General features: G+C 38.3%; 1 protein-coding gene across 1 annotated transcript in view; it reads left to right on the forward strand.

Annotated features, from left to right (window-relative positions):
- Nucleotides 1–26,401, forward strand: part of Irbp (Inverted repeat-binding protein) — a 33,870-nt gene extending 7,469 nt beyond the window's left edge. The window contains 12 exon segments of the mRNA XM_071696420.1: nt 1,027–1,204; nt 2,615–2,708; nt 6,804–6,981; nt 8,120–8,316; nt 8,748–8,829; nt 9,746–9,823; nt 13,006–13,141; nt 17,291–17,482; nt 22,238–22,438; nt 23,485–23,615; nt 23,617–23,679; nt 26,138–26,401. Coding sequence (XP_071552521.1) covers nt 1,027–1,204; nt 2,615–2,708; nt 6,804–6,981; nt 8,120–8,316; nt 8,748–8,829; nt 9,746–9,823; nt 13,006–13,141; nt 17,291–17,482; nt 22,238–22,438; nt 23,485–23,615; nt 23,617–23,679; nt 26,138–26,254 — 1,647 coding nt within the window. The 3' untranslated portion in view covers nt 26,255–26,401.
- Nucleotides 26,402–26,692: the final 291 nt, after the last annotated feature.

Below are 26,692 nucleotides of genomic sequence, written 5' to 3' on the forward strand. Positions count from 1 at the left end.
GTATTTTCTTTAAAAGTTGCCTTGTATGCTGCAGTGTACAGAAGTTACATATTCCATGGTGGACTCCAGCTTTTTGATTGATGAAGCTTTAGATGTAAATACAATAACTAATACATTGAATAATGAACATATAATGTTCAGCAAATCTATTTCATGTATTCTCTAGTTAAGTTCTTGTAAATAATAGAAGGGTAAGCGAGATGTGTGGTAATAAAAAGAGTGTGGTTGAGAGAGCTGATGTGGTTTTGCTGAAATGGTTTGGAGAAATGGATGGAATGAGAGAGGAAAGTTTAACAAAGAGGATATAAATATGTCAGGAGTGGAGGGTTCAAGGAGAAGGGGAGACCAGATTGGAGATGGAAGGATGAAGTGAAAAAGATTTTGAGTGATCGGGGCCTGAACATGCAGGAGAATGAAAGATGTGCATGGAAAAAAAGTGAATTGGAATGATGTAGTTTACATTGGTCGATTAGCTGTTCATGGACTTAGCCAGAGCATGTGAAGTGGCTGGAGTAAACCATGTAAAGATATGTGGGACCTGGTTGTGGATAGGGAGCTGTGTTTTCAGTGCATTGCACATGGCAGCGAGAAAATGGATGTGAGTGATTGTGGTCTTTCTTCGTCTGTTCCTGGCACTACCTCACTAATGTAAGAAAGGGCAATAAAATATAAATGAAAAATGGATAAAGTCCAAAAATTCTTATTGTAGATATACTACTGTAATGTTATATAACAGCTAAATAAGCTTAATGAATGCTTCAGGAGGTATTTAGAGCATTGCCTTTGGTTCTTGTACTTTTATTGTGGAAACAGCCAGCTTTTGGAATATTTGGAGAGAACTCTACATGTTTAACTCTTGATATCATCTGAAATTGATGTGCACTAATATAGGTAGATAGAGCTCTGATCCTTACTTTGCAGGAAAACTGATGTGGTGTGAATTTTGATACATGGTATATTAATTAGTTCATTTTACCCTTAATGATGAAGCCTCCATCACAGCTAAACAAAATGTTCCCCCCACAGGCAGCTCATGCTACTTTGATGCGGAAAATAATTTCAAATAATCAAGATCTCCTGTCTGTAGTCTTGTTCAACACTAGAGAGACTAAGAATCCTATTGACTTCGCCCATGTATATATATTGCAAGAATTAGAACGTTCAGGTGCTGAAAATGTTCTCATGCTAGAAAAGTTAATAGAAAGTAAGTGCACCATAATATGCTTTGTATTAAGTCTAGAATTTATAATATTTACATTTGCGAAGTGTCAAGTTGCTCTAATATGAAGAGAATTGAAAAATTAGGTTTCAAATTTTTTAGTTTTATTCCCTCTTGTAGCAATATTATTGTTAGGTCTATTATATTTGCAAAGATGTACTCTGGCATTCAGATTTTTTTTTAGGTTTACTGGAATTCTTTGAAGAGATGTTACCTAGTCATATTAGTGTTGTATAAAGCTGTATACGGACAGTTATAACAGGAGAGAAGGTTGAAAGGTACTGAATGTGTTATTCATGCTAGGATCATTATATAGAAAGAGGAAACTCAAGAGGTGTCCACATTCTCCACAGAAAATTGACTTGGGATGACCTTTTTAATGTACATCAAAACATGGAAGTAAATCACCAAGGAGATGGAACTTGAAGACAGTTTTGGTGTTCAGTTACATCTTCACTTGAATGCAGATGGATTTTACTATCTTGCACAGTTTATTGGAGAGGATGTTAGTGGGCATCATTTTGAATTTTAAAGTAATGATGTTATTATCTCCGCATACATTATGTATCCCAAGTATTTCTTTAAATGTAGAGACTATAAATACTTTATTTTCATTTTCTTCATTTAGTTTCCCTAGAATCAGATTTTGTTTTAGAAAAATTAATGCCAGATATGGGAACTTCTTTCTTTCGTCTGTTTCCTTGCGCTACCTCGCAAACGCGGGAGACAGCGACAAAGTATAAAAAAAAAAAAAAAAAAAAAAAAATGGGAACTTCATGTTTTTTCTGTAATTAAAGATTAAAAGAAAGAACAAGTTAAAATTTTTATATTTTATTGGAAAATTCACACTCCTTGGGACTGCAGCTGGAAGTTAATTCCACAGCCAAAGGGTTAACAGTTGACTGAGGACCATCCTGATAGCTCTTTTGCTCTTGATTTGATAAGCTCAGGTGGTAGAGGTGTTATTCATTCCTTTGTTGTGCAACCTACATGTAGCTTTAGGTTCACATGCTATCCATGTTACTTCTTGTGATTTTGAGATTGCTATAATTCATTCATTTGTAAACAATCTATGTACTATAGTCTTTAAGTTTTTCATTTACTTCATCTTCAGTCTATGGTTACACCACATTCATATCAGTTAAGGACTGAGGATGCAGTTAACTTTTTTTGAAGAAAAAGAAAGATATTGAGGAATCAGATCTTTGAAAACCTTAGTTACCTGTGATTGTTGCTAGAACAGATGAATACCATCTTTTAAGTATTATTTAGTGCTCTTCAGCTGGTTTACTTCGTTTGAATATACATGATGGTGTTATTGGTGTTTTCCGTGTGCCAGTACTTTGCATGTTGTTTTAATATGGTTTACATTTTTGAGTTTATTGTTATTTTCAGTGGATGGAAACAGATTTGATGTGAAATATGGCCGCAATACCAATGCCAGTTTGCAAGATGCCTTGAGAGTCTGCCAGACTGTCTTCAATAAATGGTATGCTATTATTTCTTTTTTACTATTATTGGGTCTCCATTATATATATTTTTCATAAGGTGAAACACCTTACATCTTGTCATCACGTTTGCCTCTGGAAACATTTCTCTTAGATTATAAAACAATGGATAAGAAATACAAGAATGCTTGGTGAGTTTATATGTGATTTATCTCTGCCTACATAATGCTTATTGTCAGCATGTTATAGTCATCAGGATATGTTTTCTCTGATTTTCTTATCCATTATAAGGCCTTCCAGTGTGTAAAACTTTTTTATACCATCAGAATTAGTTTTAGATATATACTGTAACTTGCTACACCTCTCAGGAGAGACAGTTATGCTTGAATGTATGTCATTGATTTTTTTTTTTTTTTTTTTTTTTTTTTTTTTTTTTTTTATACTTTGTCGCTGTGTCCCGCGTTTGCGAGGTAGCGCAAGGAAACAGACGAAAGAAATGGCCCCCCCCCCATACACATGTACATACACACATCCACACACGCAAATATACATACCTACACAGCTTTCCATGGTTTACCCCAGACGCTTCACATGCCTTGATTCAATCCACTGACAGCACGTCAACCCCTGTATACCACATCGCTCCAATTCACTCTATTCCTTGCCCTCCTTTCACCCTCCTGCATGTTCAGGCCCCGATCACACAAAATCTTTTTCACTCCATCTTTCCACCTCCAATTTGGTCTCCCTCTTCTCCTCGTTCCCTCCACCTCCGACACATATATCCTCTTGGTCAATCTTTCCTCACTCATTCTCTCCATGTGCCCAAACCATTTCAAAACACCCTCTTCTGCTCTCTCAACCACGCTCTTTTTATTTCCACACATCCCTCTTACCCTTACGTTACTTACTCGATCAAACCACCTCACACCACACATTGTCCTCAAACATCTCATTTCCAGCACATCCATCCTCCTGCGCACAACTCTATCCATAGCCCACGCCTCGCAACCATACAGCATTGTTGGAACCACTATTCCTTCAAACATACCCATTTTTGCTTTCCGAGATAATGTTCTCGACTTCCACACATTTTTCAAGGCTCCCAAAATTTTCGCCCCCTCCCCCACCCTATGATCCACTTCCGCTTCCATGGTTCCATCCGCTGACAGATCCACTCCCAGATATCTAAAACACTTCACTTCCTCCAGTTTTTCTCCATTCAAACTCACCTCCCAATTGACTTGACCCTCAACCCTACTGTACCTAATAACCTTGCTCTTATTCACATTTACTCTTAACTTTCTTCTTCCACACACTTTACCAAACTCAGTCACCAGCTTCTGCAGTTTCTCACATGAATCAGCCACCAGCGCTGTATCATCAGCGAACAACAACTGACTCACTTCCCAAGCTCTCTCATCCCCAACAGACTTCATACTTGCCCCTCTTTCCAGGACTCTTGCATTTACCTCCCTAACAACCCCATCCATAAACAAATTAAACAACCATGGAGACATCACACACCCCTGCCGCAAACCTACATTCACTGAGAACCAATCACTTTCCTCTCTTCTTACACGTACACATGCCTTACATCCTCGATAAAAACTTTTCACTGCTTCTAACAACTTGCCTCCCACACCATATATTCTTAATACCTTCCACAGAGCATCTCTATCAACTCTATCATATGCCTTCTCCAGATCCATAAATGCTACATACAAATCCATTTGCTTTTCTAAGTATTTCTCACATACATTCTTCAAAGCAAACACCTGATCCACACATCCTCTACCACTTCTGAAACCGCACTGCTCTTCCCCAATCTGATGCTCTGTACATGCCTTCACCCTCTCAATCAATACCCTCCCATATAATTTACCAGGAATACTCAACAAACTTATACCTCTGTAATTTGAGCACTCACTCTTATCCCCTTTGCCTTTGTACAATGGCACTATGCACGCATTCCGCCAATCCTCAGGCACCTCACCATGAGTCATACATACATTAAATAACCTTACCAACCAATCAACAATACAGTCACCCCCTTTTTTAATAAATTCCACTGCAATACCATCCAATCCTGCTGCCTTGCCGGCTTTCATCTTCCGCAAAGCTTTTACTACCTCTTCTCTGTTTACCAAATCATTTTCCCTAACCCTCTCACTTTGCACACCACCTCGACCAAAACACCCTATATCTGCCACTCTGTCATCAGACACATTCAACAAACCTTCAAAATACTCATTCCATCTCCTTCTCACATCACCACTACTTGTTATCACCTCCCCATTTACGTAAGTAGGAGAGATGGCCAGAGAGCGTTATTGGATTACGTGTTAATTGACAGGCGTGCGAAAGAGAGACTTTTGGATGTTAATGTGCTGAGAGGTGCAACTGGAGGGATGTCTGATCATTATCTTGTGGAGGCTAAGGTGAAGATTAGTATGGGTTTTCAGAAAAGAGGAGTGAATGTTGGGGTGAAGAAGGTGGTGAGAGTAAGTGAGCTTGGGAAGGAGACCTGTGTGGGGAAGTACCAGGAGAGACTGTGTACAGAATGGAAAAAGGTGAGAACAATGGAAGTAAGGGGAGTGGGGGAGGAATGGGATGTATTTAGGGAATCAGTGATGGATTGCGCAAAAGATGCTTGTGGCATGAGAAGAGTGGGAGGTGGGCTGTTTAGAAAGGGTAGTGAGTGGTGGGATGAAAAAGTAAGAGTATTAGTGAAAGAGAAGAGAGAGGCATTTGGACGATTTTTGCAGGGAAAAAATGCAATTGAGTGGGAGAAGTATAAAAGAAAGAGACAGGAGGTCAAGAGAAAGGTGCAAGAGGTGAAAAAAAGGGCAAATGAGAGTTGGGGTGAGAGACTATCAGTAAATTTTAGGGAGAATAAAAAGATGTTCTGGAAGGAGGTAAATAAAGTGCGTAAGACAAGGGAGCAAATGGGAACTTCAGTGAAGGGCGTCATTGATATGCCTATCATTTTTGTTATGGTGTTTATCCTATGGTGTTAATTGGTATTAGTTCCTCTTGTCATTGAACACATACGTCCTTGTATCATGTAATGTTCACTTAGATGCAAACAATCACCACTGGGTGCATGGGACTCAAACGTAGACCATTTAGCTCACTTGAAATCATTTCAGGGTTTAGGTTCAAGTCACATATACTCAGTGGTGATTGTTTCGTAATACATCCTTCTCTTTCATCATATGAGGATGCATTCCAAGAAGAGGTCTTGTAAATAAAGCCATGCAAAGCAATTCTATTTTTGTATAGTACGTGGGGTGATACAATCCAGGTTTTTTCTCTGGTCTTAACTCTTGCTCTCTTATCTCAAATGTAGACATAAAACTCATATGTAGTGTACAAAAAGAAATGCTTCTAATGATAATCAGAGCTTTTAACTATTGCATAACCCAAAAATGGATGGAAAGAGAGATGGTAGTGCAGAGTGGTGATGACGGAAACTGACTGCGTAATGCCATGTTTATTTATTAAATTTTTTAAGTATTAGTTATTTTCACCAAGTTTTTCATGTTTGTTAAGTTTGTTTCCATGGTGGCTACCTTTATTGTTATCCCAAGTTAAGATTTTTAAAAAATGAAAGATTATAGGGATGCTCATCATTTCTTTCATTTTGTATCTTGTGCTGGTTTTGTGTCTCTTTAATCAGTCCAGGCAGCCTCTTTCCAGCATGTAGTATTGAACATATATTTGTCCTGATGAAACCTGCCTAAAAAGGAACTTAAACAGCCTTATATGAAATGTGTTTTATGTCCTCTTTTCTCATGGGGGATTTAAATCCTTGATTTAATGTAACGCAGATTGATTTTTCTGGGTAAGTGGGCTGTTCTCTGATGCATTCATTGGGTGTAAACGTGAGTTATGTGATTGTGCATTTCCATTTTCTCCTTTTTTTCTGAATAGAATGGTCTCGGGATTAAACAGATTTTGGAATGAATTTGTAGAGAAAATAGCTTCTCTTGTGTCGGAGTAGTTTTGTAAGAAACAACACTAGCTTACATGACTGAATAGCTATGATTTGTTGGTGTATTTTGTTTCTCATAATACCACTGTCTTTCTCCGAGATAACTTTTTCAAAGTTGCTTTGATATCCTCATTTGCAGCACAAATCGGTTGTCAGGGCAGAGCATCTTGTTATTTACTTGTCGAGATGACCCACATGCTGGTGATGATCAGAAAAAAAGACAAGCTCGAAGAAAGGTCCAAGATTTAAAGGAAGCTGGGATTGTGCTGGAAATCCTACATATGGGGGAAACCTTTGATGTGAAGAAATTTTACAAGGTACTGTACATATCACATTACAGTAAACGTGCCATTTAATGAACCTTTGAATCACAAAATTTCATTACTGACATGTGAATTTGGAGTAGAGAACAAGCATCACTAGGATGTGAAAAAGATATGGAGGAATACTGAGGAATACATGGGGAATGAATTGTGGAGTGATAGGTGAGTGAACTTTGAGGTGGTCTGGGTGTGTGGAAAGAATGCAGGACTGGGAGTTTACATGGAGAGTCTATGATAGCTCAGTTAAAGGGGTTGGTGAGAGAGGGAAACAACCTGTGACATAGGGAAACAGTGAAAGAGTACTGGAATGAGAAAAATGGCATAAAGATGTATAGACTGGTGTATGCGAGGGAGGCATATAAGGACAAGGGTGGTCACCCCTTTGATGAGATTTTTCAAAGGGAACAGACATCAGAGATATAAATAGATAGATAGAATGGCATCCTGTTTTCAGGATGCCAGGAAGAGTGATACCAAAAGTTAAACTGGAAATCTATCTAAATCTCTGATGCCTGTTCCCTCCTGGAACTTCCTCAAGGGGGTGGCCATGGCAATAAAGTCTCCAGAACTAGTGAACTCCAGTGCTGCCTGTAGTGCCTCACCCTTAACAGGCCATTGGCAAAGGGCAACTCTAGCATAGTGTTTGCAGAGGCTCCTACCTGATGTTTGCACTGACTACTTCTATCTAATGCTCCTGCCTGAATGTTCCTACCTCCGACTTGTATTTATTGATCCTGTCATTTTGCCAAAAGGAAAGGCTAGTGCATAGTAATGACCACAGGAAAATATAGAGTTATGAAGAATTAGCTGTGCGAGTTGAGTGTTGTCAAGTGTGTCAAGTATGACAAGGAGGGATTATATATTTGTGGGTGAGGTAGAAAGAAAAGATGGCTGCCTATGTCAGAGGAGTGCAACTTCACAACCACTGAAGTGCTGGCTCACTATGCAGCCATCACTATTCCTCCCAATACCGAGGCCAAGTAGTATTGGTGATATACCTCCCTGGTTTTTGACTGCCTATCAATTACTACCTACCTTGAAAAGCTGATCCTTTTAAGTCATTTTCATTAAACATCAGTTGATGTCATCTGTATTGTCTTTTAATTGTCGCCTTCTATATGATATTTGATAGGATTTGATTATACCCGATGAGAGTGAAGATGATGAGGACTCGCAAGAAAAGATTACACTGGCAGATCCCACAAGCAGATTTGATGAACTGATGGAGAGAGTGAGGCGACTTGATCATAAACAGCGCACCACTGGAAGAGTTTTATTTACTCTGGCCCCAGGGGTAGAAATGTCAGTTGGAGTCTACACTGCAGTGAGGTTAGATGCCTTTTTGATACTTATTTGCAACACTGAATATTTTCAGTAGTACTCTGTATTTATATACTCTTTTTGCCACAGTTTCAGCATTTACTTATATATAACCCTTGGACCCCTTTTATGGAACTCCTGCAGCTTCTAGGCTGTGCAACAATTAATAGGAAAATCAAGGACTTTTTTTCCTGAACAAGATTGTTCTTGTTTATGTCTCCTGACAAGGATACAACCTCACTGAAGGCAACTCTCTGCTTGACTTGCGGTGTAATGTCATGCCGGCAGTGTCCTTTAACACTTGGGTCTAGAGTTTTATAAAGCTATCTGTGAAGTTCTTTTTCTTCATTAATGTTTATAATATTCATTTTGAATTTTCATCATACAGGGTATTTACACAGTTTGTTTTGTTTGCATATTTTCCTTTTCTCTTTTTTCAGGAAAATGAACAAGCCATCTAAAGTGAACCTGTGGAAGAACACAAATGAAGAATTGAGATACATGAAAAAGGAATATTTAGAGGTAATTTTTATCCATTCATTGTGTGATGTGTCATGTTCATTTAGGGAAATTTGTATTTTTTAGGGATGTAATGACTGGATCTAAATGTTTTGAAGGTTGAAATGACAATGGGTAACTTCATATTGAGTTCCATGGCTGATACTGAGAGGTTGATATTTTGATAAATATGAATGCCTCTACTTACTGGAGCATAAGTTTGTTCCTGGTTTGCATGGTAGTATTATCTTAAAGATTTCATTCCAGTGTTTTTTTCTTTGTTATTTTTTATCTTTATGCGATTGCCTTACTGAAATTCAAGATACTTGGACTTGCATCATCTTTTTTTTATAATGTTTTTCTCCTATGTGTATACAGTAGGCTGTATTAATGTCTAAGATGTTTTGATCTGATTTACTTGCTTTCCTTTACTTCATTGTCAACAAAGAGTTCCATATAATTGTTAGAATTGGATCTAATTTGCTTTAGTCCCTTGTTAGAATCTGATTAACTTGTACTAGATTAAATGTTTTACAAATGTTTATCAGGTAGGAGCATTAGATAGAACTAGTCATTAGGAACATTAGATAGGAGCCTCTGCAAACACTGCACAAGACTTGCCCTCTGCCAGTGGCTTGTTAAGGATGAGGTACTAAAGGCAAAAAAGCAGTGCTGGAGTTCTTTAGTTATGGAAACTTTGTTGCTGTGGCCACCCTTTTAAGGGAGTTCCTATAGGAACAGGCGTCAGAGATATAAATAGATAGATGGATGTTTGTTACTTTTTTCAGCTGTTACCACTTCAGAATGATCCTGATAGAATATACATACTTAAGATTCAGATATATAAATGTCTTCAGTATTGTTAACTTTTTCCTTTTCCTTTTTACATTGCTAGAATTACTTTTTACTGGTTTTTGGTAAAGATTTATTCTTGTTTCAGGAAACAGGTGAAATATTGGTGCCATCTGACTATGTGAAATACCAGACATACGGTGGCAGGAAAATTAAATTCACTCTGGTGAGTCCATTAATGAGTTATGTTTCTTGCTTCATCTTTTATGGTAGTTATCTTGTAAGCTCAGGAAAAAGGAAAACTGGACAAGAAAAGTGAGAATAGGAAGGACGATAGATAAGTCTGGCAAAGTTTTTTTTACTGTTACCTTTGAAATAATGCAGAATGGTGGTTTGCTGATCAATAAATACATTTGTAATGGATGAGTTGGTGTTTCATTAGTAAGTAGTCTACTAGAGTTTTAATCATTACCTCCTTTTGAGAACAATTTCTAATTATGGAGTTATGATTGTTGTTACAGTTTTGAGATGAAGATTGAAGTCTACTGTTATGATAGTGTTAAAACATTAGAATTTCATGAGAATGCATTTTGACTTAATTTTTCTTGGTTCATCAGGTGTAGAATTACCGGTATGGAGAAAGGAAGCCAATAGATGGGTGAAGGGGCAAAGGTCTTGTGTACATAGAAGAATGTGAGAAGAGAGGTCACTGTCTTTAAGGGCAAAGATGTGTATGTTTGATGGTATATTAGTTGATAGAGATGCTTTGTGGAAGGTCTTAAGGGTATATGGTGTGGGAGATAAGTTGCTAGGAACAGTGAAAAACTTTTATCAAGGATGTAAGGCATGTATATGAGTTAGAAGAGAGGAAAGTGATTGTTCCCAGTGAATGTCAGTCTGCAGCAGGGGTGGGTGATGTTCCCATGGTTGTTCAGTTTGTTTATGGATGGGATGGTTAGGGAGGCAAATGCAGGAGTTTAGGAGAGAGGGGTGAGTATTCAGTTTGTTGGGGATGAGAGGGCCATGGAAGTGAGTCACTTGTTCACTGATGATACAGCTCTAGTGGCTGATTCAAGTGAGAAACTGCAGAAGTTGGTTACTAAGTTTTGTAAAGTGTGTGTGAAAGGAGAAAGTTGAGAGTAAATGTGAATAAGAGCAAGGTTATTAGGTTCATTAGGGTTGAGGGACAAGTTAATTGGGATGTAAGTTTAAATGGAGAAAAATTGAAGGAAGTAAAATGTTTCAAATATCTGGGAGTGGACTTAGCAGCAAATGGAACCACGAAAGCAGAAGTGTCACAGAGTGGGGGAGGAGGCGAAGATTCTGGGAGTGACGAAGAATGCATGGAAGGAGAGAATGTTATCTCAGAGAGCAAAAATGGTTATGTATCTCAGAGAGCAAAAATGGGTATGTTTGAAGGAGTAGTAGTTCCAGTAATGTTATATGGTTGCAAGGCAAGAGTTATAGACATGGTTGTACGGAGGAGGGTGGATGTGTTGGAAATGAAATGTTTAAGGACAATATGTTGTGTGAGGTGCCTTGATTAAGTAATGAAAGGGTAAGAGAGATGTGTGGAAATAAAAAGAGTGTGGTTGAGAGAGCAAAAGAGGGTGTATTGAAATGGTTTGGACATATGGAGAGAATGAGTGAGAAAAGATTAACAAAGAGAATATATGTGTCAGAGGTGGAGGGAACAAGGAGAAGCGGGAGACCAAATTGGAGGTGGAAGGATGGAGTGAAAAATATTTTTAGATCGGGGCCAGAACATACAGGAGGGTGAGAGGTGCACAAGGAATAGAGTGAATTGGAATGATGTGGTATACTGGGGTTGATGTGCTGTCAGTGGACTGAACCAAGGCATGTGAAGCATCTTGGGTAAACCATGGAAAGGTCTTTGAGGCCAAGATGTGGATAGGGAACTGTAGTTTTGGTGTGAATATGTACATATGTATATATATATATATATATATATATATATATATATATATATATATATATATACTATCCCTGGGGATAGGGGAGAAAGAATACTTCCCTCGTATTCCCTGCGTGTCGTAGAAGGCGACTAAAAGGGGAGGGAGCGGGTGGCTGGAAATCCTCCCCTTTCTTGTTTTTTTTTTAATTTTCCAAAAGAAGGAACAGAGAAGGGGGTCAGGTGAGGATATTCCCTCTAAGGCCCAGTTCTCTGTTCTTAACGCTACCTCGCTAACGCGGGAAATGGCAAATAGTATGAAAGAAAAAAATATATATATATATATATATATATATATATATATATATATATATATATATATATATATATATATATATATATATATATTTTTCTTTCTTTCTTTCAAACTATTCGCCATTTCCCGCATTAGCGAGGTAGCGTTAAGAACAGAGGACTGGGCCTTTGAGGGAATACCCTCACCTGGCCCAATTCTGTTCCTTCTTTTGGAAAATTAAAAAAAAAAAAAAAAAAAAAATTAAATGTGCATGTATACACGTTTATGCATATAGATGTATATAAGTGGATAGGCTATTCTTCGTCTGTTTCCTGTGCTACCTCACTGACGTGGGAAATGGCGATTAAGTATAAATAATGAAAGAAAATAATTAGTTTTGTTGGTGCTTCGTGGATACAGTGCATGGGCCATAGACAGAAATTTGCAGAATAAGGGTAATTTGTCGGAAATTAGATGTCCAGGACAATATATAGTGCCAGGAGGGTTGATTGAATAAGAAATGATAAGTTTATGGCTGTAAGAAGAAAATGAATGAGAGAACTGAAAGGTTTGTGCTGAAATGTTGTGGACATATGGAGAGGATAAGTAAGGAGTGGATGAATTAGAAAGTATATGTATCAGAAGATGAAGGAACAAAGAAAAGGGGGAAACCAAGGAGGAGGTGGAAAGATGGAGTGAAAGATGCTTTTAAGGCTCGGGGCCTGAATATGTTGAAGGGTATGAGGCATGCAAAGGATAGAGAGAATTGGATTGATTTAGTATACAGAGGATAACGTGCTGTCAGTGTGCTGAGCCATGTCATATGAAAGTCAAAGAAAACCACAGTTAAGTTTTGAATGGGCCTGGTTGTGGATAAAGATTGGACATGAGTGAACGAGACCATTTCTTGTCTGTTCCTAGCTCTGCCTTGCTAATGCAAGAAATTTTGAACATACATGAAAGAAAAATGTTGTTTGATTTAGACTTACAGAAGTAAGAAATATATATGATTTATGTAGACCCATGGAAGTGTGTATGCAGTACTCTTTCATCATTCCTTTTTTTTTGTATTCGTCTGTCTGATTTATGAATATATGCGGCTTCCTCTCTTAATGTTTAAAGTTACATATTACATATCAGCTTATTATGTTCTTCATATCCATAGCTTTTATCAGTCATTCATGCATAGGTATTCTTTCAGGATGAGGTGCGTAGCATGGCTCGTATTCATGATCCAGAAATAAAGCTTCTTGGGTTCAAACCAATCAGTAGTATCAAGCCATATTATCATGTCAGACCTGGAAACTTTATTTACCCAGATGAAAAATCAGTCCAAGGTAAGCTAAAGAGATAGTAGCTGAAATCTTAAACATGAACAGCATGACTAGTAAAGATTGACTGTAAAAGAATGAAAATGATACATTTCCCTAAGGAATGTTTTTATAAATATATAAATATAATTTTGCATATAACATTTTATGTATAGATGTCCTCAATGCAACTCTTGGTGAAAACATGAAACTGTCTATGTAGATGCCCTACCTTCTCCCTATATGACCTCTTGTTTTGCCTTGTGGATGTAACTGGCTTTTTGAGCACTGCAGGATCCTTGTAGATATAGAAGGGACTCTCGGGCAGGAGGAAAGTATGTGGTTGGAGTTGTAAGGGAGGTGAATGCAAGGATCTTGAAGAGAGGAAAAAGTCTGTTGGATGTCAGGGAAGGGGATGCTTGTAAGGAGTCACTTATTATTTATTGATGACATGGTGGTTGCAGATTCAAGTGAGAAATTGCAAAAGTTGGTTTCTTAGTTTGGGTAAGTGTGTGAAAGGAGAAAGTTGGGATTAAAGTTGAATAAAAGAAAGGTTATGAAATCTAGCAGTGAAGAGCACCGTTAAAGTTAGGGTGTGAGTCTGAATGGGACAGGAATTCTACTTACCTTCGTTGGAGATCAAGAGCACCAGCACTGCCACACCATTCTGCTGAAAGATCTACAAGACAACTTCAGCCCACCACTTGACTTTGTATTGCTTCAACTTTGCTACTCCCACAGCTACTGCTGCCATTCCATAGGAGCCCTACATTCCCATATCCTTTGCTGCTTTACCACAAATCTGCTTAAGAGTTTGCCCTCTGTTGCAGGACAGAGAAGACATTAATGCCACTGACCCACAATCAGCTGCATATGTGGAAGCACCATGAGAACAGTTGTATATGGTGAATTAATGAAAAACATATTTATTTATTTATTTATTTATTTATTTTGCTTTGTCGCTGTCTCCCGCGTTAGTGAGGTAGCGCATGGAAACAGACGAAAGAATGGCCCAACCCGCCCACATACACATGTATATACATACACGTCCACACATGCAAATATACATACCTATACATCTCAATGTACACATATATATACACACACAGACATATACATATATACACATGTACATAATTCATACTGTCTGCCTTTATTTGTTCCCATTGCCACCTCGCCACACATGGAATAACAACCCCCTCCCCCCTCCTGTGTGCGAGGCAGCGCTAGGAAAAGACACCAAAGGCCCCATTCGTTCACACTCAGTCTCTAGCTGTCATGTAATAATGCACTGAAACCACAGCTCCCTTTCCACATCCAGGCCCCACACAACTTTCCATGGTTTACCCCAGACGCTTCACATGCCCTGGTTCAATCCATTGACAGCACGTCGACCCCAGTATACCACATCGTTCCAATTCACTCTATTCCTTGCACGCCTTTCACCCTCCTGCATGTTCAGACCCCAATCACTCAAAATCTTTTTCACTCCATCTTTCCACCTCCAATTTGGTCTCCCACTTCTCCTCGTTCCCTCCACCTCTGACGCATATATCCTCTTGGTCAATCTTTCCTCACTCATTCTCTCCATGTGACCAAACCATTTCAAAACACCCTCTTCTGCTCTCTCAACCATGCTCTTTTTATTTCCACACACCTCTCTTACCCTTACATTACTTACTCGATCAAACCACCTCACACCACATATTGTCCTCAAACATCTCATTTCCAGCACATCCACCCTCCTGCGCACAACTCTATCCATAGCCCACGCCTCGCAACCATACAACATTGTTGGAACCACTATTCCTTCAAACATACCCATTTTTGCTCTCCGAGATAATGTTCTCGACTTCCAAACATTCTTCAAGGCTCCCAGGATTTTCGCCCCCTCCCCCACCCTATGATTCACTTCCGCTTCCATGGCTCCATACGCTGCCAGATCCACTCCCAGGTATCTAAAACACTTTACTTCCTCCAGTTTTTCTCCATTCAAATTTACCTCCCAATTGACTTGACCCTCAACCCTACTGTACCTAATAACCTTGCTCTCATTCACATTTACTCTTAACTTTCTTCTTTCACACACTTTACCAAACTCAGTCACCAGCTTCTGCAGTATCTTTCATGAATCAGCCACCAGCGCTGTATCATCAGCGAACAACAACTGACTCACTTCCCAAGCTCTCTCATCCACAACAGACTGCATACTTGCCCCTCTTTCCAAAACTCTTGCATTTACCTCCGTAACAACCCCATCCATAAACAAATTAAACAACCATGGAGACACCACACACCCCTGCCGCAAACCTACATTCACTGAGAACCAATCACTTTCCTCTCTTCCTACACGTACACATGCCTTACATCCTCGATAAAAACTTTTCACTGCTTCTAACAACTTGCCTCCCACACCATATATTCTTAAAACCTTCCACAGAGCATCTCTATCAACTCTATAATATTCCTTCTCCAGATCCATAAATGCTACATACAAATCCATTTGTTTTTCTAAGTATTTCTCACATACATTCTTCAAAGCAAACACCTGATCCACACATCCTCTACCACTTCTGAAACCATACTGCTCTTCCCCAATCTGATGCTCTGTACATGATGCTCTGATGCATGATGAAAAACATTGGAAACCAAAAAATCACTTTTCTTTTCTTTGGTTATTTGTAAAGATTGAAATGACAAACATTTGTTTAAAGCATTGTAGTAATTATAAGTTTCTGTTTAAACTACCCTACTCTATAACAATAAATACTTCATTCAGATTTGCCAACCAATATGTTTTTGCTGTATCTATTTACATTTTTTTTTTTTAAGACATATGGCAGTACGATTTTTCCTTGTAAAATTTTGTTTTTTTTAATTCTTGTATGTTCATGTATTGTGTGTATAAAGTATGGGAATTTCATGGGTGTGCACTCTTTAATATATAGTGTACATTCTCATTCCACATGCAGGTACTAATGTTATGTACAAAATAAGTCAGACATCGGTCAATTTCTGACCATTTCATGGAAATGACTGCACAAATTGTTGCATAGTTGGTCTTACCGTCTGATCATACTCTATAGCTTGTTTAACAAGGCCTAGTCTTACTCATAGGTCTAGACCTCCTGAGGCTTTAAAAAGTTGCTAAGAATTATCATGTATAGAAATGGATAAGAATTACTAGTTCCCTTTTGTCTATTGCTGTTCATCAAAGTAGTGAAATTCAGTTTGCTAAGATTTTCTAGCACTGAGATGAAGAGTAACAATGAAAGCTTTGCTAGAAAAATCAAATCCTCAATATACAAGTTACATCATCACATCAGCTTATGTAGGCCTTGACCATTAATTAACAGGGATAAGATAAACTACTATGTATAAACCTGATTCTTTCTTGCAAAATTTAGTGCGGCTTATCTCTGACAAACCAGTGAAAATGTTTACATAACCTTCACAAATTCCAAATCATGTCTTTGTAATACATTTAAAAAGTGATATGATAAGGAAAATCAATTAGACAATAACCAATTCATAATGGAAGAGTTTGAAGAGGTCAAAATATTACAGCCATCTTCTGCTTGGGGAAAACTTGGTCCTCATGTTTTGATGTTTTGGCTTGCTGTTGTTTGTATCGCATATCATGCCTTGCATCATCAAACAAGTCAACGATGAGCTGGAGAAGAGTGAAGTCACTTCACCATGGCATCGATTTTGGATACAAAATCAAGCAGGAAGAAGCAGGCTTTTTGGTTGGAATACGCCAGGAAATGCTCCAGCATTGTGTGATTGAGAAAGGATGAATTTACCATACAGTGTCAAGTTTGTGCTCCAGATTTTAGCATTGCACATGGAAGAGTGAACGACATTCAGACTAGATACTTTGTTGGTTTTGAAGTGAACACTTGTAGACTATCTTTAAATGATTGGAGATAACAACTCGAGCACTGGATATTACAGTTTCCTGTACTGAAAGTGCAGCGTGTATTGCATGTGGTTGTAACTTTTGTTTTGCAAAATTCCCCTTTTTCTTTACTCAAAATTCCATAATTTTTGCTGTGTTCATTTTTTGTTTGACAAGGTTGGCAGCTCTGGTCATTGTCTAAAAGAAAGAGTTACAGCTCAATTGTTCCTGCCATAAAGTTTACATATCTCTGATACAAATTTTTTTATGTACAGGTAGTAAGAAGATGTTTGCAGCTTTGCTGGAGCGTTGCTTGGCTCGTAAAATGGCTGCAATAGTACGACTGGTGACACGTAAAGGTGCCTCAGTGTCTTGGGCAGCACTGATCCCTCAAAAAGAGGAACTTGATAGGAAGAATTGTCAAGTCACCCCACCAGGTTTCATTGCATGTCATTTGCCATTTGCTGGTAAGTCAGGCTTTAGTTTGTCAACATTCACATATGAAAATTGCTTAAAAAAATGGAATATTTTTTCTTTATCAAGAGTAGAGCAATGGGCATATCCAGTACTTTAGATGGTTCCTAGTTCCTTGTGCAGACTGGTAGGCTTCAATTGCCTATGGAATGGCTATTTGGAGAGATAAAGTGATTACCCTTTCCTCCCACTGATGGCTCTTTCTTTAGGATGTCATTATCATTTCATTTTCAAGTGATAATTTGCTGTATTCATTGTCTTTTGGTACCACACTCTGCTTCCTGCTATAATTTTTTTAAACCAAATAGCATCTCCAACTTTTGCAAGATAGCATCAAAAACAAATGAACAGTAACCTTTTTGGCATACATCCAGTTGTAGTTGTCATTTATAATGTGTCTACTATCCACAGCTGAGTCTCATGTACTGCTTTCTGGTTGATATTGATAGCTTTATTTGCTCAGATATCTGCCCTTTGACAGCATATCTCACCTCATACATTTCTCAATCCATTTCATCTTATCTTTTTGGCGACCTTAATGATCAAGCACTGATAACTCAAAGTCCCCTTCATATCATCATTCCATAAGTTTTTCTTTGTATATCTTCTCCTTATGGCTAAATGGAAATGAGCTATTTGAGAAGAGCATATCATATGACTAGATGGAATGAAGAACGAAATTAGGGGGTGTATGAGACATTTGGTGTGGCAAGAATACAAAGGGAATTAAATGTGGAGTAGTAGAGAGGGTAAAATGTAATTCTTTGTGGTGGTTTGGGCATGTGGAAAGAATGCAAGATGGGGAGTTTACAAAGAGTTTATGATAGAACAATAAAAGGGGTTGGTTTGAGGGGAAGAACACCTGTGAGATGGGGAAATAGAGTAGAAGAGAAATGGGGGAAGAATGTTTGGAAAGGTGTATGCAAGGCAGGCATGTATGGACAGTAGTTAGTGGAAATTCTTTTACCTTGACCACCCCCTTGATGGGAGTTCCCAGAGGGGATATGTAGATTGATAGATAGACTGTGTCTTTGGAGACTACCACTAGAGCTGTATCACATGTCAGCAGCTGTTTATTCACCTTTCCCACTAGAGCTGTGTCACTTGCCAACAGCAGTTTATTCACCTTTTATGCCTTGTACCCCACATACTGTAGACATGCTCCAAGGTCCCTCTCATTTACCTATTTCACCAGCCTCTCCATTAATAGATCAGTCCTTTGCATCAGTTACATTTTCTGGAGTGTGGTCCAAAAGACTTGAAGCATTTTACTAGGTAGGGATAGGGGAGAAAGAATACTTCCCAAGGTATTCCCTGCGTGTCGTCTTCTACGACTAAATCGGAAGGGTTGGGGGGGCTGGAAATCCTCCCCTCACATTTTTAATTTTTCAAAAGAAGGGACAGAGAAGTAGACCAAGTGAGGATATTCCATCTAAGGCTCAATCCTGTGTTCTCAATGCTACCTTGCTATAGCGCGGGAAATGTGAATATGTAGGAAAAGAAAACGTAAAATGTTTACACATAGGCCAGGTAACAATCAAAATATATTTATAGAAATGTTATTTAGAAACTTACAATATGAAAATGTTAAGAAACATGATAAACATATTTACTAATTAGGTAGAAAAATTATGGAGAATATGAAATGTTAGAAACATGATAAACATATTTACTAATTAGGTAGAAAAATTATGGAAGAGTGCAAATGGTTGGAAAACAAATGTTTGAGGATATTATGTGGTGTGAGGAGGGTTGATCAGATAAGAAATAATAGAGTCAGATGGAGATGTGGTACTTAAAAGAGTATATGTTAGAGAACTGGAGAGGATTTGCTGAAATAGTTTTAGACATATGGAGAGGATGAGTGAGGAGAGGATGTCTAAAAGGCATTGGAATGAAGAAAGAAAATGGAGAGACTGAAGAGGTGGAATGATGAAGTGAAAGAAGCTTTGAGTTTTGGGGAAGGAGAAACTGAGGAGGTGGAATGATGAAGTGAAAGAAGCTTTGAGTTTTGGGGGACTGAATGTGCAGGAGGGTGTGAATTGTGCATGGGATAGAGTGAATTGGTGTGATATGATATACATGGGGTGACATGCTATCATGAGGGTGATCCAGGGCATATGAAGCAGTCACAAGAAGCCAGGGAAAGGTGTGTGTGTTCTGTATAGTTTTCGATAGGGGGCTCTGGTTTATTTGTTTATACATAACTACCTCAGGATCATTTTCTGTGAAGGAGTCTTGGTGTTACATAGGACCTTTGTAAAGGCTCTTGCAGCCCAAGGTTGCTCTACTTCCAGTAGCAGGAAAATGTATTTTCCTTTGGAGAGAGATGTTCTTTGATGAGACTCTACTCTCAGTGATGCAGCTCACCAGAGGTGACTTTTCACTCATGGTGCAAACTCAGGCTGGCAGAGTCCAGTGATATGGGCTTCTGGTTTTGATGCATTGTTCATGACATTTAGAAGATGGATGTGAGCAAATGAGGCCATGTCTTCATCTCTTTTTGACACGACCTCACTAACATAGGAAATGTGGAAATACAAATGAAAATAGATTGTTCTGACTGTCAGAAAAAATGTTGATACTTTTGGTATGTAAAAAACATGTACGTAACTTTCAGAAATAAAGAAATAAGACAGCTGGATGAAAAAAAATGTCGGGATAGTGATACTTTTGTCCATCATTGAATTTCAGTGAAATCATTGTCAGAGTCGAAGCTCTACTCCACATTAGACATAATTTGAGATTCACTGGTATCACAGCCAGATCCTTTAATATCTCTATAATCATTACTTTCTGGTCATTATTGTGACAAATGTAGAAACAATTTAGAAACGTTTGTGATAGTCATTTCATGTGGCTCATTCAGGTTGTCATCTGCTGAGCATTGAAAACAATGCTTGTGCTGCCATATATTGGCAGAAACTGTTGGTAGGCTCACTCATGAGTGATTCTAGACCCAGGAAAGTAAGAACACAACTGACTGTAGTTTATTTGGGATTTTTTTTTTCATAAAATTTCAGGAGTGTACTCTGTGTAGAGGGGCAGACAGTTAAACACTTTTATAAATCACCCACCCTAATGGGAACCACTCGCTCTTCTCTTTTCTTTCTTGCACTGATAGCTTACTCTCCTGGTAAAAGATTTTATAACAATTCGAGTAGCAAGTTTTGCTTGGTTCCCTCTCAGGAGGGGTCCTGGGATCTAACTTTGCAGGGAATGGATGAAAACGACTAAAAGCACCATGGCATCTGTAATAACAAAAATTGAATTCCTTCAGCACAACACTGTTCATACAAAAGAGACAGAAATATTTATTGATGGTTAAGTATTTGCTAAAGGTGTGGGCTTTGCCATAGTTTGTGAAGAAAGACCTCCTATAAACTACCTTAGAGAATTCTCCGTATTAATTGCAGAACTGTATGGTATTCAGGCTGCACTTAATAATTGAGCTGTCATCCAAAGAGAAATATACAGTTTACAAAAATTTCCAGAGTGCGCCCCAAGCCCTATCACTCTCTGCTCCAGTGCGCTCATAATTTAAAAAGTCCCAAGAGACATGAAATAACTGCTCACAAGAAGTATGATTACAACAACGATACAATCTGATGTTGATAACGTCAGGTTTCCAGACTAGATTGAGGATATGGTTGTGCCGAATATTTTTGTTATACAGGGTTCATTTGTTGTATTTTGAAATTTAACTGGGAATGTCTTACCTAAAGGATAACAAACTTGCAATGATTTTAAGTAGAGATAAAAGCTGAATGCTAGTTTGAGGGAAGAGTTTCTCCAGGTCATATATGCCAAGTCCCTTGACTGAAGGACCTCAGAGCTGGAATGATTAAATTACAGGATGGAAAAAGAATCTTGAGAGGGAGAGGGGATATATGCTTCCATTCACTCAACAATAACCTGTCCTTTGTGCTCAGCAGAGACATGAGCAGCACCAGGCAGTAATCTAGGCAAGAAAAGTAAGAATCTCAAATGCAAGTTAGTGTAATCATCGATAATGAAATTCTATTATTTACATTGAGAAGGGCATTTGGAGAAGGTATAGTTAAAATGAAGACAAATTTACAAGAGTGTAGTCAGATGTAGCAGTTGAAGGCAAGTTTGTGTAGCTACAGCACAAAGGATTAGAGGCAGAAACTGATCCATTTTGTAAGGAAAGTGGTTGTGATTGTCTGGAATATGGATAGGGTAGGTATTAATTTGCTCCAGATCATAAGAATTTGAGAATATGAGGGCTTCAGTACCCTTACCATCACCATTGGTCAGCCATTTCCTTTGACATGCATTGAAATAAGTAGAGAACAATGGCTTGAGGATGAAAGGATGTTATGGCTTCATGGCAGGCATTTCGTTAATTGAAAAGAGTCAAAGATTATTAAGTAAGGAGAGCAGTCCTCGAAACAAAGAAAAATGGTGTTATTGAAAGACAAATAAATACTCAGCCAAATTATGTCATAGTTTTGAAATGTGAAGTGCTCATTGCATGCAACAGGCTTCCTGGTATTAGAATAAGCACAGACTCCTCACTTGAAATGGAATCTTTAGTGAATATTTTTGTTGAAGATTTGAAAGGGGTTGATGAAAACATTACTAAACACTGTGGTCACAGAGAAAACCAGGATATTGAGAAAGGTGTTAATCAAATTGTGTTATGCCATTGAATTTAATGTAGTTTGCCTTATGATCACTAATGATAATCTCTTTTGTAACTTCCTGATTATGGTTGTTAACAGATGATTTCCGCAACATACAAATAGAGAACACAATCCGTGCTACCCCTGATCAAGTGGATGCAGCCAAAGCTGTCATTAAGAAATTACATTTCAAGTATTCTCCTGATAGCTTTGACAATCCTGATATTCAGACCCACTGGCGCAACATTGAGGCCTTAGCCCTTAACAGGTCTCATCTAGAGCCAGTGCCAGACTACACTGGTAAGTTAATGTCTCATTCTATTTATTACTGGAACTGCTTAATAGTTCTGAAACATGTATATTTTACTAAACTTTGTCATCTGTTGAATCTCACCTCTTCCCTAGTATGTATAGCAGTGGACATGAAACAGTAGGAACACAACTTGAATGCTCCAACACCACTGCAGTCTCTTGTTTCTTGACTGTATCACAGAATATTGAAATATCTGTGCATTCAAACTGTTTCCAAAAGTTGCATTTCAGTTGCATTACATATTGAAAGAGGAAGGGTGAATTCATCAAAACATATAAATTAATTACATATCAGTTGCTGAAGTTGTTAGATTTACTATATCTCAGAGGACAGGGACATGAGTTCTTTCTTATTAATATTCAATATCACATGCTCTTCAAATTTGTCCATAAGTTTGCAAAAGAGATATGGATGTAAGTGTGAATGAATTACTGTACAAGTAAAAGGATTTACATGCCAGATGAAAACTGCTACATTTAAAGGCTCATTTTTGGCAGCATGATAAGAGCAGTAGATAGAAATAACAGGCAAGAATATCAGACAGGAGCATTAGATAGAAACATTGGGGAGAAAGAGTAGGTTAGGAACAATAGGTGGGATTAATAGGTAGCAGTAGGTCAGAACGTTAGGTAAGAGCTCATGAAAACACTGCACTAGAGTTGTGCACTAGAGTTGCCCTCTGTTAGTGGCCTGTTAATGGTGAGGCCCTGAAGGCTAAATAGTGGCACTGGAGTTCACCAATTATGGAGACTCTCTTTCCCTGGCCACCCCCTTGAGGGAGTCCCAGAGTGAAAAGGCATGGGAGATATAGATAAAAGGATCAGAAAGAAATGTCTGAGAGTGCTTATGTGTTATTTGTTCTAGTTGTAATAAGCATTTGTGAAATAAGCTGATTATTCACTGTATGTGTCTAAGAAGCTGTTAGACTGTTTAATGTTAGATATAAGTGCAGTTTGATATGCATGCTTGATTGGTATGGAACACACCTGTAAAGTGTCATTCTACATTAGACTTCATTTTCTACATATCCTAGTACCTGATTATGAGCGCATGCAAAAGAAGGCTGGCATGTTTCTTCAAAAATTTCAAGACCTTGTGTATCCACCTTCATATGACCCTAACGAGTCTGTCAAAAAGCGGCCAGCCCCCAAATCTACCCCAGCTCCCAAAAAGAGCCAAACCAGATCCGGGGAGTATTGATGTTGAGGCCATGGCCAAAGCTGGTAAGGTGAGTATTATCTAGATAAAGTTTTTCCTCCCAATTTTTGTTGCATTAGTGGCATGTTTCAGGTTGTATACTCTCATCTAGTGTTGCTTCTGTTTAACATCTTTATTTTTGGGTTAGGATTTTGTTTGTGGAAGCTCTTACGTGTATTGCATTAGCTTTTGCTGTACATGTTTTGAACATCTATGTCAAGTAAGGGGAAGTGATGGTGTTCTGATGGATGTATGGGGACAGTGAAACATGCAGTGTGTTTGGATATCAAGAATGGAAATTGCATGACTTATGGGACCCTGATTTTTGAGGATCCTGCTTAGAATACACTGCTTTATGCAAATGAGAGCTTTTTCTGTGCAAATATTTTTATCTTTGTCCATTCAAATCCACTCCTGTAGACATGAAGTGGATCACGTACATTTTGCATTGCCAGTTCATCTTGTGTCTAATGGCACTTCTTTATTTTTCCTTTTGGACACTTAATATGATTTGTTAAGTAAGACTGGCATTCCAGTAACTCCTCCAGTGAGACACACAGCACTTCTCTATTGTAAAAAAAACTCATCATGTAAACCACTTCTTTTTGTAAGCACATAGTTCCTGCATCTGGACACTTCGTGCAGTGTACCTTTTCTTGTTCCTTCAGTCAAACTGTCAGAGAACTTCTCCACCAACCAGTCATATGCTGTTTGTCCAACTTGGCCATACTCTCCTGGAGGGATTTCTTCCATATACCCTTCTCATGGTTTCTTTGCATTACTTGTTTCTTACATCTTCCTTCATTATCTGTGATTCTTTTTATTCCAACTGCATGAGTTATCTATTGTACACTTAATTTTGATCTGTAATTGTGTAGAAATGCCAAGGTTTCACTTTTATACGTTAGATTTGGGAAAAAACACATCTCACAAGCATTTTCCTTGTTACTCCTTTGTTTCTATTCTCTTATTCATGACTTTTTTTAGGTTTTCTATTGCCATCTGTATTGTTTATCACTTGTAAAGTTGTGTATTGGCATGTGTTACCTCCCCTTATATTGCATATCAAAACTGTATAACTCAGATATCCTGTTTTTAGTTTTATTTTTTAAATTTATTTTGTCCACCTAGTCATTCTGTCAATACCTCACTCTTTTGTCAGTGTGTATGTACTAAGGAAACATCTTATCTGTTTCCTGTCTTTTCTCAGCTCTTATTGTGAATGTTTGAATGAATGTGTACCAGATGTAACAACTCATACTCAGCACCACATCTCTCTCCTTCATTTTCACATGTCTTTTCTCCCATTGTTTCCAGACTCCATCTGCTTGCAATTACATAATGAATGAAGAGTCACCTTTGGTGAGACTGCATCATTGTCATTTGATGAAAGGGAGTACAGTCTCATCAAGAAACTTAATACTCCAAGGGAGTCCAGTGTTTCCCTGTTTCTGAATGCAATGGAGCCTCAAAGCTGCAGGAGCCCCATAACAGATCACCTGGGCTTCTATATAGTTTTTCAGTAATTTTTTCCAGTTATTTGCTACACTTCTGCAGTTTTAACATGGGCACTGTCTCTCATAAACTGCTTGAAACTTTTCCAATCAGCTTTATTCGTGTGGTCTCGTCATTTTCTTTCTGGAATACAAGTAATTTATATTCTGAAGCCCCAGAAACACATCCCTGAGCTGTTAAGATTTTGGTAACTGCCCATCTCAAATACTTACATGCCATTGCAAATTTACAGATCTCTGAAAGTTAGCTTAAGATATTTATCTATCTATTTACATATTTGACACCTGTTCCCTCTGGGAATTCCCTCAAGGGGATGGCCATGGCAAAAGAGTCTCCATATCTGTTGAGCTCCAGTACCACTCCTAAGCCTTTAGTGCCATACCCTTAACAGGCCACTGGCAGAGGGTAACTTTAGTGCAGTGCCAACTTCTTCTACCTAATGTTTCTACCTAATTTTCCTGACTATTGTTCTGAACTACTACTTTTACCTTATGCTCTCATTTCATTCTCCCACCTACTACTACTTTTTAATGTTCTTACTTACTACCACTATCTATTGCTCCTACCATTTTGCCAGAAAGCAGAGCTAGTGCAAAACTTTCACGGCAGGGAAATCTAGGGCTGTGAAGAGTAAGTTGTGCGAGTTGAGTATTGTCAAGTGTTATGTGTGATAAGGAGAGATTGTATGTTTATGGACAGAATGCCAGCAGTCCATGTGTAGGTGAGGCTGAAAGAAAAGACAGCTACCTGGGTCAAAGGAATGCAGCTTGATAACACTTAAGTGCTGGCTCACTGCACATGTCACTAACCCTCCCAGTACCCAGGGAGGTAGTACTGGTGATACACCTCCCCATTCGATGGCTACCTACAAACTACTTTATGCACTTAATATTTATTATGTGTTAGAATTGTTTCAGCAGCTGTGCCTCCAAATATTTGACATAGTTTTATCACTGAATGGATTTTGCCGACAGGCTGACAAATTGACCATGGACATATTGAAGGCTTGGCTACAGGAACGAGGAGTGAAAGTCTCAGGGAAGAAGAAAGCTCAACTTGTTCAGGATGTCATGGATGAAGTTGAAGTGTAGTGAGTATCAGGTAAGGCTTCATGCTTGTACTGAATAATTCATTCACTGTATACAGCATAAGATACAAAATGCTGTTTTTAGGAGGGAGAGATGTGCTGTGAATACCAGAATGTCATTAAACATCCCAGTTCTTTGCAGACAGGCTATATATTCAGTTTGTAATGCTGTATTAAAGTCTGTCTGCAATGTGTTTCTAAGTACAATGCTGCAGTGACAGTCACTGCTGTTGGTTAAAGACCAGAAAAAGAGAACTATTTCAATTCTGGCATGTTGCTCTACCCAGCAGATAGCACACTCTTGCACCATGGAGATGGGACTAACAGTTATATCTCCATAAAAGATAGGCATTCCACTGAGGATAGGAAACTACAGCATATTATGAAGGCAACTCTCTGTGATGAGAATGGTTTAGTTTTGTAGTCAAAAATGTACAATGCA

The sequence above is a fragment of the Panulirus ornatus genome, chromosome 59, assembly GCF_036320965.1.
Source record: "Panulirus ornatus isolate Po-2019 chromosome 59, ASM3632096v1, whole genome shotgun sequence".
Lineage (NCBI taxonomy): Eukaryota > Metazoa > Arthropoda > Malacostraca > Decapoda > Palinuridae > Panulirus > Panulirus ornatus.